At 49.4% G+C, this 16,257-nt stretch overlaps 1 protein-coding gene across 2 annotated transcripts in view; it reads right to left on the bottom strand.

Annotated features, from left to right (window-relative positions):
- Window positions 1–4,456: 4,456 nt before the first annotated feature.
- Window positions 4,457–16,257, bottom strand: part of LOC142803311 (neprilysin-4-like) — a 96,738-nt gene continuing 84,937 nt past the window's right edge. For both annotated transcript variants that reach the window (XM_075888438.1, XM_075888439.1), the window contains one exon: window positions 4,457–4,907. In XM_075888438.1, coding sequence (XP_075744553.1) covers window positions 4,569–4,907 — 339 coding nt within the window. In that variant the 3' untranslated portion in view covers window positions 4,457–4,568. The remainder of the gene's footprint in view (window positions 4,908–16,257) is intronic.

Raw genomic sequence — 16,257 nt, 5'->3', positions numbered from 1 at the left:
CCCTCATTCAACAGACGTGTGTCCATTATTTCCAAACGCCAGAATTCATTCAAGGCCTCACACAACTAGTTCTAAAGTTCATAAGTGATAGCCTCGAGGCTGTTAAAACACAACTGATTAACGAACAAGGGCAGGCCATCCAGAGAATGTAGATTACGTTTAGTCGCCGCATGGAAAAAATTGAGGTTGCAATTAGTCACCTGTACGATATAAAAGCTCAATCATCACCAACTCGTAAGCATAAACAACGCAAATCTGACGCCGCTTCCCCTAAGCACACGGAGCAGGCGAACAGCCCACAATCGGCAGTTTCCACTCCCACAACGTTCCAACATGGTGAATTCTAGTAATCAGCAAAATCCCGGACGAGCAGGTTTGCCTTCTACATCGGAAAATCAAAATTCATCTGATATCAACATATGGCAGTGGAATTGCAGAAGCATCAGAAAGAAACACTCTCAATTGGCCACCTACAATAAACACTACGCTAAACCACCTCATATAGTGGCTCTGCAAGAGACACGGTCTGTGCCTCTCTCTCTGCAAGAATATCAGGTGGCATCGATAACATCGTGCATGGCTATTCTTATTCATAAAACCTTTCCGTTCATAGATCGTACCCCTACAAGAAGCTCTTCAGAGAAGGCAACCGAGTACACTGCTCTTAAGGTAATCCCGTCGAATCACACATCGAGTAAAGAAATCTTGGTAATCAACATATACAGCATCTCTAAAGATCTGGGCACTGGCATACCCGAAATTCTTGCCCAAACGCAGTCAACACATCGCATTACAGTAGGTGACTCTATTGCACGCCATACCGCATGGGGTTACATAAGTAACTCACTGAAAGGTAACCTCGTATATAACACCATGATGCACCACGCACTTACCTTAATTACTGATCTTACTGTACCAATGCGAGTAGGCACTAGCACCACCGGAGATACCACACCTGAGCTCACGATGGTGAGTGCACATGTAATAGTAAAAACACTTGAGGTTCTGCCAGATACTTTAGGTAGCCATCATCATGTGATTTAAACTGCCATAACGCACAATTTCACAAATTTCTCGATCTAAAATGCAGACCCTCGTTGACTGGGATAAACTCCGCACATATATCGCCACTGAAGATACCAGTCTGCAATCTATAGAGTCCCGGACTCAAAGGATACAAGATGCTGTTCATAGGGCTGGTACAAAGATGAAGAACACGCAAAATTTTCCCCAAGTTCACCCCCATCTCCTCCATCTGTGGGAGGCCCGACGAAGCCTTTGTAAACTATGGAAGCGTCAGTGACTAAACCGCAAACTTCGCCTACATATCGCTGCAGTCACAGGAGAGGCTGCACAGTATGCCACCCAGTTAGCAAAAGCAAATTGGGAAAACTTTTATGGGACACTGAAAGGAACACTTGGCACAAAACGTACATGGAGCACCCTAAGGGCGCTTATAGACCAAAAACTACATTCACACCGCTACCCAATGGCTCATTTACCTAGAATAGCAAATTGGCACAGACATTATCACACACATAAAAAACCTTTACATTCCTCAGCCCCTGCCGGCGGATCCTAACGCACTCCTTTTAACACCCCCTAATCCGGACAGAATCTTGGACGCAGATATCATGCTTGCAGAGGTAAAGCAGGCCCTTGCTTGTATTACCCGGGACACTGCACTTGGGCTGGATCGTATAACATAGAAGATCCTCCGAAACTTAGATGACGTGTCTCTACAGGAGCTCACGGATGTTTTAACGAATATTGGAGCAAGGGCACACTGCTCTGTGTTTCGAAACACGCACAGAATAATCTGATTCCGAAACCAGGCAAATCACTAGTAGAAAATTCACAACCCATATCGCCCACGAGCTGTGTAGGTAAACTTTTTGAACATGTTGTTCTCCGTCGACTACACACACATCTAGAAGCTAGAAATTTTTGTTGAAAACCCAGTTTGGCTTTCGCCTTAATCGATCGGCGCAGTATGTCCTCCTGCATGTTAAAGAGACTTCATTTCATCCCAAACGACAGACAGCCCAAACCATAGGCTATCTCGCATTAGACACAAAAAGCTTTGGACAATGTAGGTCACGAACAAATTCTCAGGACATTGGGCACAACTGCCTGTGGTCGTAGGACCTGGAAGTATGTCAAAGCTTTTTTGGAAAAGCGCACTACCAAGGTTAGGCACATTCACATTAGCCATTTTTTCCCTCCCAAACAGGGGCACACCCTAGGGAGCTGTCCTATCGCCACTCTTATTCAATGTAGTTTTGGCCCAAATGGCCAAAGAGCTTGCTGATATTCTTAAAAACAGCATGCATTTTACGCCGATGATATATCTCTGCGGGTGTGTCATGGCTCTATTCGGCAGGCACAAGACATTCTACTATCTGTCATCAACGCCATCGAGCGACATATTAGTAAAATGGGCCTCCACTGCTCGCCAGAGAAGCCAGAGTTACTTACAACTAAACCCCGCATGCACGACCCAAGCATTGACCTGCACGTGCATGGTCAGCCTGTGCGAAGAGTGCATAAAATTAGTCTATTGGGTCTACACATACAATCAAATTTAGACACAAACTACACCTTGAACATTCTTTATAAGCAGGTGAAGCAAATTTCAGGACTAATCCACCGGATTGCGTCGCGCAATTATGGTCTATCTGAAAAAAACACCATGCAAATTGTTGAAGCTTTGGTGATAAGTCGCCTCACTTATCATCTTCCGTATCACCACCTCATTCAAAAGCAAATGGAACGGGCTAGCAGTCTAATCAGGCGGGCGTTCGAAACCACAATCAAGTTGCCGATGCGCACCAAAACTACTCTTCTTCTAGATACTGGTCTGTATATTAGGGTGCAAGAATTAATAGAGGCACAGAGAAGCAATCAGCTCCTGCGCCTTTCTCGGACACCTACAGGGTGGAACATGCTCTGATCCCTGGGGCTCAAATCAAGCGACACGATGCGTAACAAAGAAGCATGGTCGCCTATTCCAGTAAGAGTCGCGGCACACATGCAACTCAAACCGTTGCCGCGCAACATGAATCCACAACGCCATCCGGGCCGACGGAAGGCACGCGCTGATTATTTCATACGGCGGTACAAAAATTGTGAAGACGTCCTCTATGTCGACGCAGTGGTAGGCCCACTTGAAGGAATGGCCATGGCTGCTGCCATGAGAGAAGATGGGCGCATTAGCACTTCCACGTCCATTAAAAAGGCACCCCCAACGTGGCTGAGGGGGTTGCATTAGCCCTAGCAGTGGTGCAAGCGGCCGCAGCTTCTACCACTACAGACATTTGCACTGATTCCCAGAGCGCTTATCGATACTTCCGTCAAAGCATAGCACCAAAGACAGCCTCACACATACTGAGCAACATTCCTTCAGTTCTCCATCTGGTGACTATCACGTGGATGCCTGGCCATGAGTGTATTCCCGGGAATGTGCGCGTTCATGCGCATGTCCGAGGTCTTTCCATCTGGACCCTGGGGGCTTGCTCACCCGAACCCGTGAGAAAACCACAAGAGTGAATCCGCACCTACCATGAGATTACTAGGTATTACTGAAACAGCATTCAAGATTTACCAGCCCCAAACTTCTCTCTTACTCTTAATCAGAGTTCAGTTTGGCGCCAGCTGCCGACAAATTTATTAATTTCTCCCTATCTGACACACCTATTTTGCCCCAATCTTCACGAACCACACTGCACCACCTGCGGGGCACCCCGGGCTGATCTTTTTCACTGCTTGTGGAACTGCCCAAAGCCCGTGGCGGTAGACCCTGTCCCTAACCCTTGCCTTTCCTCGTGGGAGGCCGCTCTTCGGGTCACTGGCTCGGACGATCAGTGGTGGCTGGTGCACCAGGTTTGCCTAGAGATGTCGGCCAGTGGGCTCCCGGACGTCTAGAGGCCGAACCACATTTGCTTAAATTTTTTAAAATAAATTATCCTCCTCATTCTCCCCACAGCGCGCACGTTCACTCCCCGACTAGGTCCCTGGCATCACGTGTAAAACGACGTCACTGGTCGCCCTGCCGCTTCTGCCGCGAGCGAATTTTTCCAACTCTGGCGAATTTCGCTAGAGCGATCCGTAGTCGCTGTAGAAAACTTTCTTGGCCTCACTAGGCGGCTGCCGCTACTTTCTTGGAGCGAAATCGCTCTGCATGTGAACCAGGCTTAAGGCTGCTTCGCAGCGGCGATGCGCAGTTCAAACGAACAAAAACGCAAGAAAACGATATGCATTATATATCTGCACATAAATGTTTATTTTGTGGTATTTGCCGGAATGGACCGTTCTTGCGAAGGTTTGCACTGTGAAGCTCTCGCTCACCTGTTATAACATATGGATGACGGAATAGGAAGGTACAAGTCCTTACCAAAAGCAGTTCTTTTCGAAATCACGTCACTCACTGTATTATAAACTTCAACAAGCATGAAGCATTTTTGGTGTGCGTGAAAAACGTTGTTTATTGCGATTTATAGAGAAAAAAGTGAGAAAAAGCTAGCACGTCTTACACACGGCGAAACACCGCAAAAGCCATGTGACATGCACTACCAAAAGGTGCACTTTTTATCTGGGTTCATCGGTGTTTTCGCCGCACAGCCAAACGCTCTGGAAAACTCTGGCATATTTCTCAAGGGCACTATACAGCGAGAGCGGGGTGGGGCGTGTCGTAGCGTTGGTTTGCTGTTCCGTGCACACCATTGGTTACACAAGTTGATGAAGAACAGTCGCTCCGATGACATGTTGAATCCAGCTAGTGTTACCCGCTTGTATTCTTCAGGCAACGAGGTGAAGGCTTCGTAAGCAAGCCTGGTTCCCACAAGGTCCCCTAGGTTCTCGGAGTCGACCGTTTCATTCAACAACTCTTCCTGACCGCTTAAAGAAAGCTGCGAACAAAAGCCACAGATTCCATCAAGTTATATAATAAAGGAACAAAGTAACATGGTCAGCCCTATAGCTGCAAGCTGTGTATTTTAGGTGCAGTTCACGCACTTTTTATTTATTTTGCTTTCATTGTAATCATGAACCATTCCTCTTCCAACTGAAGCAGATTTACCACTAAAAATAAACTGCTCATTTGTCGTAATTTTTTTACTTCAGGTACCTAATTATAACTCGATAATAGCTATTAGACGTGTTATGGAAGATCACTTCTTCACGCAAAATAATTTTGCTTCAGCATATGCGTTAATACTAGCTAAAATTGATGATCGTAAATACCTTGATTGTTGAGAATAAATCATGAAAGGCCAAAAAAAGTTCGAAAATAATTGCCTTTGAAATTTAAAATCTGCAATTTTAAAAAGTATGACAAATTTACAGAATCGACAAAACTTTCATTAGACACCAGTCAATCATTACTAATCTCTTTTGTTTTCTTTTTGTTTTGAAACATCTTGCCTGTCGGATCTTAATTTCCACCTTCTATGCAGCCATGTCAGCACAGTACTGTTGACGCATTTCTGTGATGCGTAGGCCCTGAGCTGTAAAGCGCCCAGGCGAAATTTCCAAATAGTTACGCTTGTTCCCACACACTATATCGCTATCAACGACTCGTTATGGTTCTCAATTTCCTCTTGGAAGCATTTAGAAAGTAATTCCGGATGAGCTAGTTCCAGAGAATTTGGCTTCACAGGCTCAAGCAGAGTTGCTGGAAGGTGTTATTTACGAACGATTTGTGCCTTATACAGGGGGGCTCTGTTAAACTTCCACCAAGCTTTGGCGTCCTTTGAGCAAAAGCCGTTGAATTGATTGGTACCTTTTGATGCCACGCGAATATATGTGAACCGGACAGTTTTTCACATGTCCTCCAAGGCAGCTCTATTTGTCTTATTTTAATGCCTTCACAGCAGCAATTTTGGTGCTTGTCGAAGATGACACCACTGAGGCGACGCCGACCAGATAGAGATTTCCCAAAAGAAAGATTTATGACTTTGTTTCTTTCGTTTCCGCAGTTCTGGACGACGTGGCAGGTGTTGGCCAGAACCTGGGAGGTCATGCAGGTGCACTGATTTCTGACAAAGATACCATGCGACAGCCGGACTGAGATAGGTGTTGGTCGGTATGTGGCGTAGTATTCATTCGTCCGCTTTCTCCAAACCACTTGCAGGGTCCGGGTACAGGCGGCGCGAAGTCTGGTAATAGGAAAGAATTTCGTGAAAGCGTATCAGATTCCTATTGCCGGATTCCGAGTCGAGACATGGAGGGGCAATGGCCCGGATGAGAGAAACACGGGTAGCGGCGTTCACCGCCTCGTTGCCGAGCAGGACTGAGTGTCCTGGAGTCCATACTATACGAATGGGTTGAAGGTTAAAGCGCCAAGAGGCTGCCTGAAATAAATCAGCTGTCAATTAGGCGATGGAGCCCTGAAGGTATTGGAAACAAAGTGAGCGCGACTCCGTCTGGATGATGCGTGAGGTGGGATGCGAGGCGGCCAAAGCAATGGCAACCCCCTCAGCTTTCATCACAGTATTGGCTCTAAAGGAGAGGCCATCGACGTGTTTTCCCTCATGATCATGGCGGGCGTGTAGTGACCTGAGGGGGAGGGGCCCCAGACGCCTACGTAAAAAACGCCAGGGTGGTTGGAATGTCGCGCCTAAAGTGCTGCGGAACGTGCTAGTCCGTGGCCAGAATGTAGTTTGGGGTTCATGATGCGGGGTAGTGGTTCTACCTATAGTTGTTGACCCGAAAGTTCCGGTATGGGCGTTGTTGCGACGCGCGCCTCCGACGACGTTACGAAGGGCGCCAGGAATCTCACCACTGCAACCAGTGTTTCGAAAGACGGTGACACCAACACGGTCCTGAAGGCACCACTGCTTCGAACTCCGCCGCGACGTTCACCAGCCGTTTGGTAGCGTAGGTTTCTCAGCTCACGACTGCTTCTGCATAGAGCTGATAGATGAGCGGACGAGACGACGGTGAGTTGAACAAGGTTTATGTACAGCATATTTACAGAGGCGTTACAAATTCGGCACTGGGGCTGACAGAGACTCGAAGAGCCGAGCTCTCCTCTCTAACACATAGCTCTCTTCTCTGACACACATATCTACTCCTAACACATGGATCTGCTGCTCGCGACGCGCCGCAGGGCTTCTTTTATATGCACCGGGTGGATTCTTTCAGTAACCAAATGTCCAACCAGAAGCGCCGCTGGTCGTGAGGTCAGAATCCCCCAATGGGGTCGCCGCTGGGCTGCGTCTTCTCATCGAATCTGGAGCCACTGCGCTGCACGTGGCTGCACGCAAGGACGAGTGACGTCACCACGCATTGCGTCAGATTCGCCAGACAGGAAGGCGCCGGCTCTCTGGCTGAGGTGACTCACTGCACGTGCACGGCAGAAAGGCGCCGTCGCGTGATGACACCGTTAAGTTGTTCATCGCGTTAGGCGGACTCGCGTGCTGGCCTTGACTCAGATTTTCTTTTTCCGAGGCATGAACGTTTGCTGCGGACTCGCCGGCATAACAGCACCCCCGCCGCCAGACAATGCGCCGGAAAGACGAGCTGCTCACACGTGGCTCGGATGTCAGGCGCGCTCGTTCGCCAGGTCCCTCCAGGTTCGCCTTCAGTGCCATGGGGAGAGTGCAGCTTCAGACTCCGTTCCAGGAACACAGCCCATTCTTGAGGACAGATCCCAGCTCCACATGCTTGTCGCCACAACTTGTCGACCAGCCTCGCTCGTCTCTTCAGACGATCTTTGGTTTCAGCACTTGTCGATGGTTCTGCAACTTGTCAAGAACGGTTCGACAACAGACAACACACGACACAAGCAAGTGCTCTCGGTCACCCGACAGAACACCAGACAAAGTATAGTACAACATATACCTAGCTACGTGTCTATCGGAATTTCGTTCCCTCTACATCAAGAGGCACATGTGAGACACAAGACTCTTAAAATGAGAACTCAATTTTTTTACACGTACAACAACGTAACGAAATAGAATAGAACATAATGTTGGCTCCTTGAGCTCATTCTTGACGAGAGCTCTCAGCTAAGGCCGTAATGAGGACAAAATTTTGCCCCGAATCGCCAGCGAAAAACCGAAATGTGGAGAAGGTACTAACTAAACGCCCGGCTCAATGCACCTGCATTAGCATTTAGTTTCCCCCTTTTTTTTAGCGAACGTAAAAGTTGTGCAATTGGAGTATCATGCTCCATCTCAGTAACCGGCCACTTTTAGACGACGATACCCATGCGGTACCAAGAGCGCCTCACAATTGACGTTGCACAGGGGAACAACGATACGGCTTGCTACGGATTGACTCCTCACCGCTTAGTTCGATATCGTGTTCGATCACCCTCGTGTTTCCAGGGTTGTCCTAAAACACGTCTCCAAACTCGGAAACAATCCTTCTCAGGTCCTCCTTCTGGACTTCACTTAACCTAGGCTCTAGGATCAACTGCTCCAAGATTACCTCCGATCCCCTTTCGATTACATTACTAGAACTCAAAATTTCTTTTCCCTCTTCCTCTGAAGCATTCATTAGCCGATTTACGACCGCTTGAAGTTGAACGTATGGTTTCATCAAGTTACTGTGGTAAATTTTGTTTGGCCGCCTTTTTTATTTAACTTCATAATTGGTATCAGAAATCTTCGATATTACTTGGGCGGGCCCTTCCCAATGAACCTCAAGCTTGTTCTTTTTGGACGGCGACAGCAGCATTACTTGACTACCGACTTCAAATGTGCGCTTCTTCGCCGATTTGTCGTAGTACCCCTTCGACAACACTTGTGCAGCCTTCATGCGGCTTTCCACAAAATCTTTCGCTTTTACAAGCCTCTGAAGGAGGTCTAGAACATACGCAACTGCATCAGGGTCCTGATCTAATCCCTCCCAGGACTCGCGTAGCATTCACAATGGTGTTCTCAAACTCCTGCCATACACAAGCTCTGCAGGGCTAAAACAAGTGCTCTCATGAGGAGCTGATCTAAAAGCGATCATAGCGGGAGGAATACACGCTTCCCAGTCGCATTTGTGCTCGTAGCAGAGAGCTCTCAGCATCCGTTTCAGAACGGAATGCATACGCTCTACCGGATTAGATTGCGGGTGATGGATCGAGCTGTGCACTACTTTTATTCCACATTTATTCATAAAGGCAGAGGTAAGGCAGCTGGTGAAGACACTACCATTGTCGCATTGGATTTCAGAAGGAAATCTGACGCGTGAAAGTTTAGATAGCAGTGCATCCACGACATGAGGAGAATTGAGCTCCGTAAGTGGTATCGCTTCCGGAAATTTTGTGGCCACACAGAGAGCCGTCAGGATGTACCGACAACCTTGCCTTGACTCTGGCAATGGCCCGACGATATCAATCACTAGGCGCCGAAAAGGTTCTGTGATAATTGGAACAAGCTTCATGGGTGCCTTCCACTTGTCCGTGGATTTCCCCGCTCTCTGACAAGTGTCGCATGAGCGTACAAAGTCTTCGATATCTTTCCAGAATTTCGGCTAAAAAAACTCAAGGGGAACTCTAGCCTTGGTCTTTTTTATGGCGAGATGCCCTGCCCATGCGTTTTCATGCGCCAGTTCTAATAGTTGGCGACGATACTTTTCTGGCACCAAGAGCTGCTCATACTTGCGACTTTGCGCATTTGTGTAGCTCCGATACAAAAGCCGTGCTTTTTCAAAAAAAGAAACATTCTTTTCCTTTTTTCCCAAGTTTACGCTTTCCATTAGCGCTTATCGAGAGGTCCTCACGCTGCTCTCGAATGAGCGTATCTCTATCAACCCTCGACAGCTTACTCCAACTTTCCGCTACAGGCGAGAGCGTTGCAGCCCTCTCGCTCTGATTCAATGGCACCATGTCGTCTCCCCGTGCTCCGGAAACCGCGCCGGTCGCTTCGTCGACGGGCCGCTCGAGTGACTGCTCACATGACTCACGCGGAAAATTTCCTCTCTGAGGTTCCGTCGACATGCCGACAAGGTCACTTGAGAGTTCACCGCATTGAACAAGATCAAGCTCCCGCGAAAGCTTCCACGCTTGCGATCGCGTGAGGGCCATGTACGCAAACTTGGGGAAGAACAATTTACCCTGCTCTTTGAGAAGCTGCTCTGAGTTGTTAGAGAAGAGATAAGAAAAACAATCGGGAAGCGCTGCAGACACAGCCGCTTCGGTGCGAAGCTTACCGAACGGGCCTTCAATGACAACCGTAGCGATTGGTAAGCAAGCACTCTGCTCCTCGGCGACTTGCCTAATCCACGCGCATTCTCTTGTAAAGTCATGCGAAGACAGCAATGAAGGATAGACAACGTCCATGGTTGCCGCTGAGTCTCGAAGTGCTCGACACATTTTTTCCTTTGCCCTAATTTCTTGAAGATACGGCTCTAACACCGCGTGTTCTTTTCCGATTCTCGGATTGTTGCAAAAGCAAACTTTTGCTAACAGTTTATCGCGATGTGCCCTTTCTTTCTGCAGTAGTAGCAGATTCGCGGCTTCCATTGATCAGGTTTCTTTGAAAAGCCTTTTTTACTTTCATACTTTTCAACGAGCACTGCCCAGCTATGAAACTGTCGGCGAGTATAATACTCCTCAGCTAACTCTGCTGCCCTGTTTCGCTGTACTTGACCAAGTTTGTCCTGCAGCCAAAGCTTGACATCCTCCTCGATGCAGCTGTAGAAATGCTCCAATGCAATGCATTCTACCACTTTATCGCGGTCGTCATAAACACCTTCGCCCTTGAGCCATTCAATAAATCGGCTTTCAGACGAAACGCGAAGTCAGCATGTGACTCATTCCCCTTTTTAGCATACCGGAACCTTTGCCTGAAAGCCTTGGGTTACAACTTATAACGTCTCAAGAGCACTTCCTTAACCTCATCATAGCTTTCAAATGGTTTCCTCGACAAGCAAGTTATCGCGTCGGACACTTAGCCGGGAAGAAGAGCTAACAGTTTCTACGCCCAAAGAGACCGCTTCAAAGCATTTCGCTCACAGACGTGTTCAAACTTGACGAGATACTTAGCCATGTCTTCGCCTACTACGAACGATGGCAGTTGGTCCCGAATTCTATAACCGCTGACCTTAATCGTCGGAGAAGCTACGCTAGGCGCCTGCGAACACTGTAGGATTGCCAATTCTATTTGTTTCAACTCAAGGCGCTCCTCTCTCTCGGCCTCCTCACGGCGTTCTCGCCTTTCAGCTTCGTCACCTTCGCGAGCTTCTCGCCTTTCAGCTTCTTCACGTTCGCGAGCTTCTCGCCTTTCGGCCTCCTCGCGGCGTGCTTTGATATCCACCCAGGCCCCATCGACTTCCTCAGCTGACACTTCTTCATCCTTCAAGATCTCAAGGATCGCCTGCTTTCGTTTCGCACGGCCCAAAGAAATGCCGAGTTCCTCACAAATTTCGACGAGTTCCTTCACTTTAAGGTTCTCCATCGTTCACACTAGCCTCTTGCTGTTTGCCCCTGTTAACAATTCACTTGCCGTACCCACTATATGTCAACCAGCAAGACGCGCAAGCAATTTTTAACACTCCCGTGTTTACCCTCTCCGCATTAACTTAGGCTTCAAAGCACTTCGACTTTGCTTGAAACGATCAAAGCTCACTTCAATGCTTCACACAGCCCTTCTCTAAACTACTACACCCTGAGCTAGAGTAGTCTGGTGAACTGAGAGGAAAACATCAGGCACTCACCGCAACGATGTCGCTGACGCCGGCCGATCCCGCTGCTGCCAACCACTGTTACGACGCGCGCCTCCGACGACGTTACGAAGGGCGCCACGAATCTCACCGCTGCAACCACTGTTTCGAAAGACGGCGACGCCAACACGGTCCCGAAGGCGCCACTGCTTCGAACTCCGCCGGGAAGGTCACCAGCCGTTTGGTAGCGTAAGTTTCTCAGCTCGCGACTGCTTCTGCATAGAGCTGATAGACGAGCGGACGAGACGACGGTGACTTAAACAAGGTTTATGTACAGCATATTTACAGAGGCGTTACAAATTCGGCACTGGGGCCGACGGAGACTCGAAGAGCCGAACTCTCCTCTCTAACACATAGCTCTCTTCTCTGACACACATGTCTACTCCTAACACACAGCTCTGCTGCTCGCGACACGCCGCAGGGCTTCTTTTATATGCACCGGGTGGATTCTTTGAGTAACCAAATGTCCAACCAGAAGCGCCGCTGGTCGTGAGGTCACAATCTTCCAATGGGGTCTCCACTGGGCTGCGTATTCTCATCGAATCTGGAGCCGCTGCGCTGCACGTGGCTGCACCCAAGGACGAGTGACGTCGCCACGCATTGCGTCAGACTCGCCAGACAGGAAGGCGCCGGCTCGCTGGCTGAGGTGACTCACTGCACGTGCGTGGCAGAAAGGCGCCGTCGCGCGATGACGCCGTTGAGTTGTTCATTGCGTCAGGCGGGCTTGCGTGCTGGCCTTGACACAGATTTCTTTTTTCCGAGGCATGGACATTCGCTGCGGACTCGCAGGCATAACAGCGTCGGAGTGTCTTGATCGGAGATCGCATTGTTGCCGAGCCTGTGTAGTAGACGTCGCCCTGAGGGCGTCTGGGGCAGACGATTAATTTCGCTAACGCGATGAGATTCCCGCAGCTCTGCAAAAGAGTTATGTACCCCCAGTGCCGCGAATCGACTGTTGAAGGTGGCAATGGGAAGGTGGGAAGCTTGAGTGCACGTTTGTATACTGAACGAAGGAGGACGTCCAGCTGGTGCTCATGGTGACGATGCAGGCGAAAGTAAGGTGAGGCGTACAGGACACGACTCGTCACAAACGCATAGGCCAACCGAAAGGACTGGGTTCCACGGAGGCCGCCGCACTTGGTAGATACCCGCCGTATCATACCGCTCTCGTGTTCACCGGTGCGTCGGAGGCTTACTATTGTGTCCTTCGGATACAAAGATGAAGTGATGTGGAGGCCAATAACTTGAATTTTCTGGAGTGATGGAACGGGACCAGACGGAAGCAAAACCTGGGCTGGAGGTAAGTCGGATACCGAGAGAATAGCCGATTTAGCTGGAGAGCCCTCTAGGCCACACGAAGCAGCGTAGGCGTTCACCAGAAGGGCAGCCATTTGTAGGCGCTCTTCGATTTGGGCTGGGGAGCCAGTGTTGGTCCAAATTGTATTATTGTCGGCGTATAGCACGTGGTGTATTCCCTCGACCTCGCGCAGGAGGGAGGGAAGGTTCTTCGTGGCAAGGTTAAAGAGTAGCGTGAGAGAACTGCACGTTGGGGTGTACCTCTTGTGCCTAATAGGTACGGGTTATTTTCGATAGATTCAAGGCAGATGAAAGCGGCGCGATGAGATAGAAAGGCTCGAATGTAATTGAAAGTTTTCTGGCCGCAGTTTGAGGTGGAGAGGCTAGAAAAACTACTACTGTGTTAGAGGTTTTGAAATGCTCCTTTAAGATGAAGTGCGAGCACAGCTTTATCGTTACAGCACATAAAAGTCGGTTCTATGATGTCGCGCTGAAGATGGAGCAGGATGTCTTGCACCGACAGATGTGGGCGAAAGCCAAACATTGTGTCAGCAAAGGTCCCCTTGGCCGCAAGGTGAACATAAATGCGTTCGCGGACCAGGGTTTCTTGAGCTTTCCGGCGCAGGAGGTTAGTGAGATTGGTCTCAGTGTCTCGTTCATGGCCGGTTTGCTCGATTCGGGTGTGAATGTGACGAGTGATGTCGTCCATTCTAACGGGAGCGGGGAGCCATCTCATATCGAGTTTATCAGGTGGAGTAGCGAGTGGTCTGCCCCGCCGGGAAGGTTAGCCAGAAGCGACACTGTGATGCCAACCCGCCCAGGGGTCGTGGCCTGTCGCATTTTCGCCAGTGCAGCCCATAAATTTGAAAGCGTGTATGGCGCATGGAACTTGGCGTTAGGGGTGCCGGAATACGTATATTCTGGGCCTATGTGGTCAGTTCTATGACAGATGTATCAATCAAACAATTCTCGCATGAGTAGATCTGTAGTGCCCTGATAGGCATGAAGAGCACGGCGGAGCTGGCGTTGTTTCTGCCCGAGTGCTGGAGGGATCAAGAAGGCTATGAAATAGCCGCCAAATGCCCTTAGAGCTCATTTCGTTCGCCACATTTGTGCAGTTGTCAGTACAATTTGAATTGGCAAGCTGTGCATAGTATGCCGCAGCCTCTGCAGTGAGCGCCTCAATGCGAGCGCGAAGTTTTCGATCGAGCTTGTTACGTTTTAAACGCTTTATAAGCCCGCGGCAAGCGTTCCGAGATGTAAGAGGTGTGGGTCGATTGCAGGAGTCACATTAGAGGTTTTGAGGGTGCGAGTGTTTGCCCGCTGTATATGAAGGACGTAGGAGGCCCACGCCACGTATTCGCCTGAGTTGGAGATTATAGGAAATGACTATTATCTTTTAGTCATGTCTGTGAGACGGGCCAGGCCCCAGTAATGGCGCATTTTCTACCATGGTGTGAAGGAAACGCGAAGCAAAAAGTGTTCACTTCCCAAAGTCTCGCCCAAGTTTTCCCATGTAGTATCGCAAATCTTACGAGTCAGGGAGAGATCTGGGCATGTGTCGCGTCTGACCGAATCGCCGAAACGTGTGGGCTGTGCTGGGTAGGTAAACAGCGTGAGGCTAAGCGATGAGATGACCTCTTTGAGTTTTCTTCCCCTGACGTTCTCACAGTGATCACCCCAGTGGGGGCCGGGGGTGTTGAAGTCCCCGACAATCATCAGGGGTTGACTGTCTGCTGTGTGCAGCTCCCTGTTGAACAGATTCGTAAAGGAGGCCCTCGAAAGAAGAGGGGGACAATACACGTTTAGTTTGTGAAATAATGGTTGGCCTCTTTGTTGATACAGCATTGAAATCATACAAAAGTCGTGAGAGAACCAGATCGAGGTCGAACTGTACTACCATGTAAAGCTAATGCACAAGAATGCATGCAGTGGTGCCTCCCACGGAGGAGCAATATCCAGAGAGAGTTGGTGTCGCGCCAGATTAAGTGTCAACACGGCCGGCTGAGAGCCAAGTGAGTAGAGGAAGAAGGAAAGGTTTGAGCGCCTTCGCCTGTTCCTACACCCTCTTGAGTTCAACTGTATGATCTCGAGTTTTGAAAACAAACTTGAAAGATTTGTATGGTTTGTAGCCATCGTGAATATCCTAGGTTTCCTCAATATCCTCTATGTCTTCGTCAGAGCCTTGAAGGCAGGAAGAGGTACGAATGCCGGATTGTCTGACGGCGACGTAGTGATAGCCACTGTACGACAACGTCGGAGAGCTGAACCCGTACTGCAAACCGAAAAGGAGCGTGACTGCGATTCTCTGGGTTGAAACTAAGCGATTTCCTGGGCTTGAATCACCTGAGTGACCTCTACTACTATGCGTTGGACCAACGCCTCCTAGAAAAATTATGCCTGGAACGTGGCTCTCTCTTCAATTGAGAGCTTGCTGCCAAAACAAAATCTTGAAGGCCATGCCTCCTAACCCGTGTTGCACCCGTCCGCCGCGTGCGACCACTCACCTCAGTACCGCTTTCTGACGTGACATTACCGTACCGCTCTGTCACGTGACATCAAAGCTGCTCGGAGGCAACTGTGAGAGCATTGTTGTGTTCGCCGGGGCAGGGTTGACCACCACTAGCGTTCACCCCCGTACCGGGAGGGGGGGGGGTAGAATCCGAAGGTAGCGCGGCACGCTCGTGACTCATGTTCCACGCATAATTTTTCTAGGAGGCGTTGGTTGGAGAGAAAAGTTATCAATGAGGTGACTGATCATTGCTTCGACGCGCGTAAGGCGATCCTCCATGCGAATAACGCGTTCTTCACTGAGATGAATCGGGTTAGTCGGCAAGGGATCCTGAGGTGCTGCAGTATCTACCGGAGCTTCCGGAGTAGATTCATCGGCTACTGCAGCCGGAGGGCTATTCGAAGTGCGCGTAACGTGAGGGCTAGGCTTGAAGTTCGCCGGCGTAGCCACCTGGACAGGGGCGACAGTACCGAGGTTCCTTGCAGAGCCTTGTTATTGGGGAGCAAGTTGCTTATTTAACACTGCGAGCTGTTTTGTTAGAAATTACTTTTGCCTTTGAAGCTGCACAGCTTGCTGTCGAAGGGTCACACGTTCGGGTAAAAGAGAAATGGGGGGGGGACAAAGAGGCTTGGAAGCAGCAACCCCTGCCCAACTGCCCATCTGAGGTGACGCCGCCGGTTCCAAGAGCGTTAGGAATGCTCGAGTGTTGGCCGGTTCTGAAGGAGCAGTTTGCTTCAGGCGGGTGCCGTTGTTCTGTTGTGACGCGGATGAGGTGGGTCCTCAATGCGATG

The sequence above is a fragment of the Rhipicephalus microplus genome, chromosome 3 (genome assembly GCF_043290135.1).
Source record: "Rhipicephalus microplus isolate Deutch F79 chromosome 3, USDA_Rmic, whole genome shotgun sequence".
NCBI lineage: Eukaryota > Metazoa > Arthropoda > Arachnida > Ixodida > Ixodidae > Rhipicephalus > Rhipicephalus microplus.
This window is presented reverse-complemented; position numbering and strand designations above follow the sequence as displayed.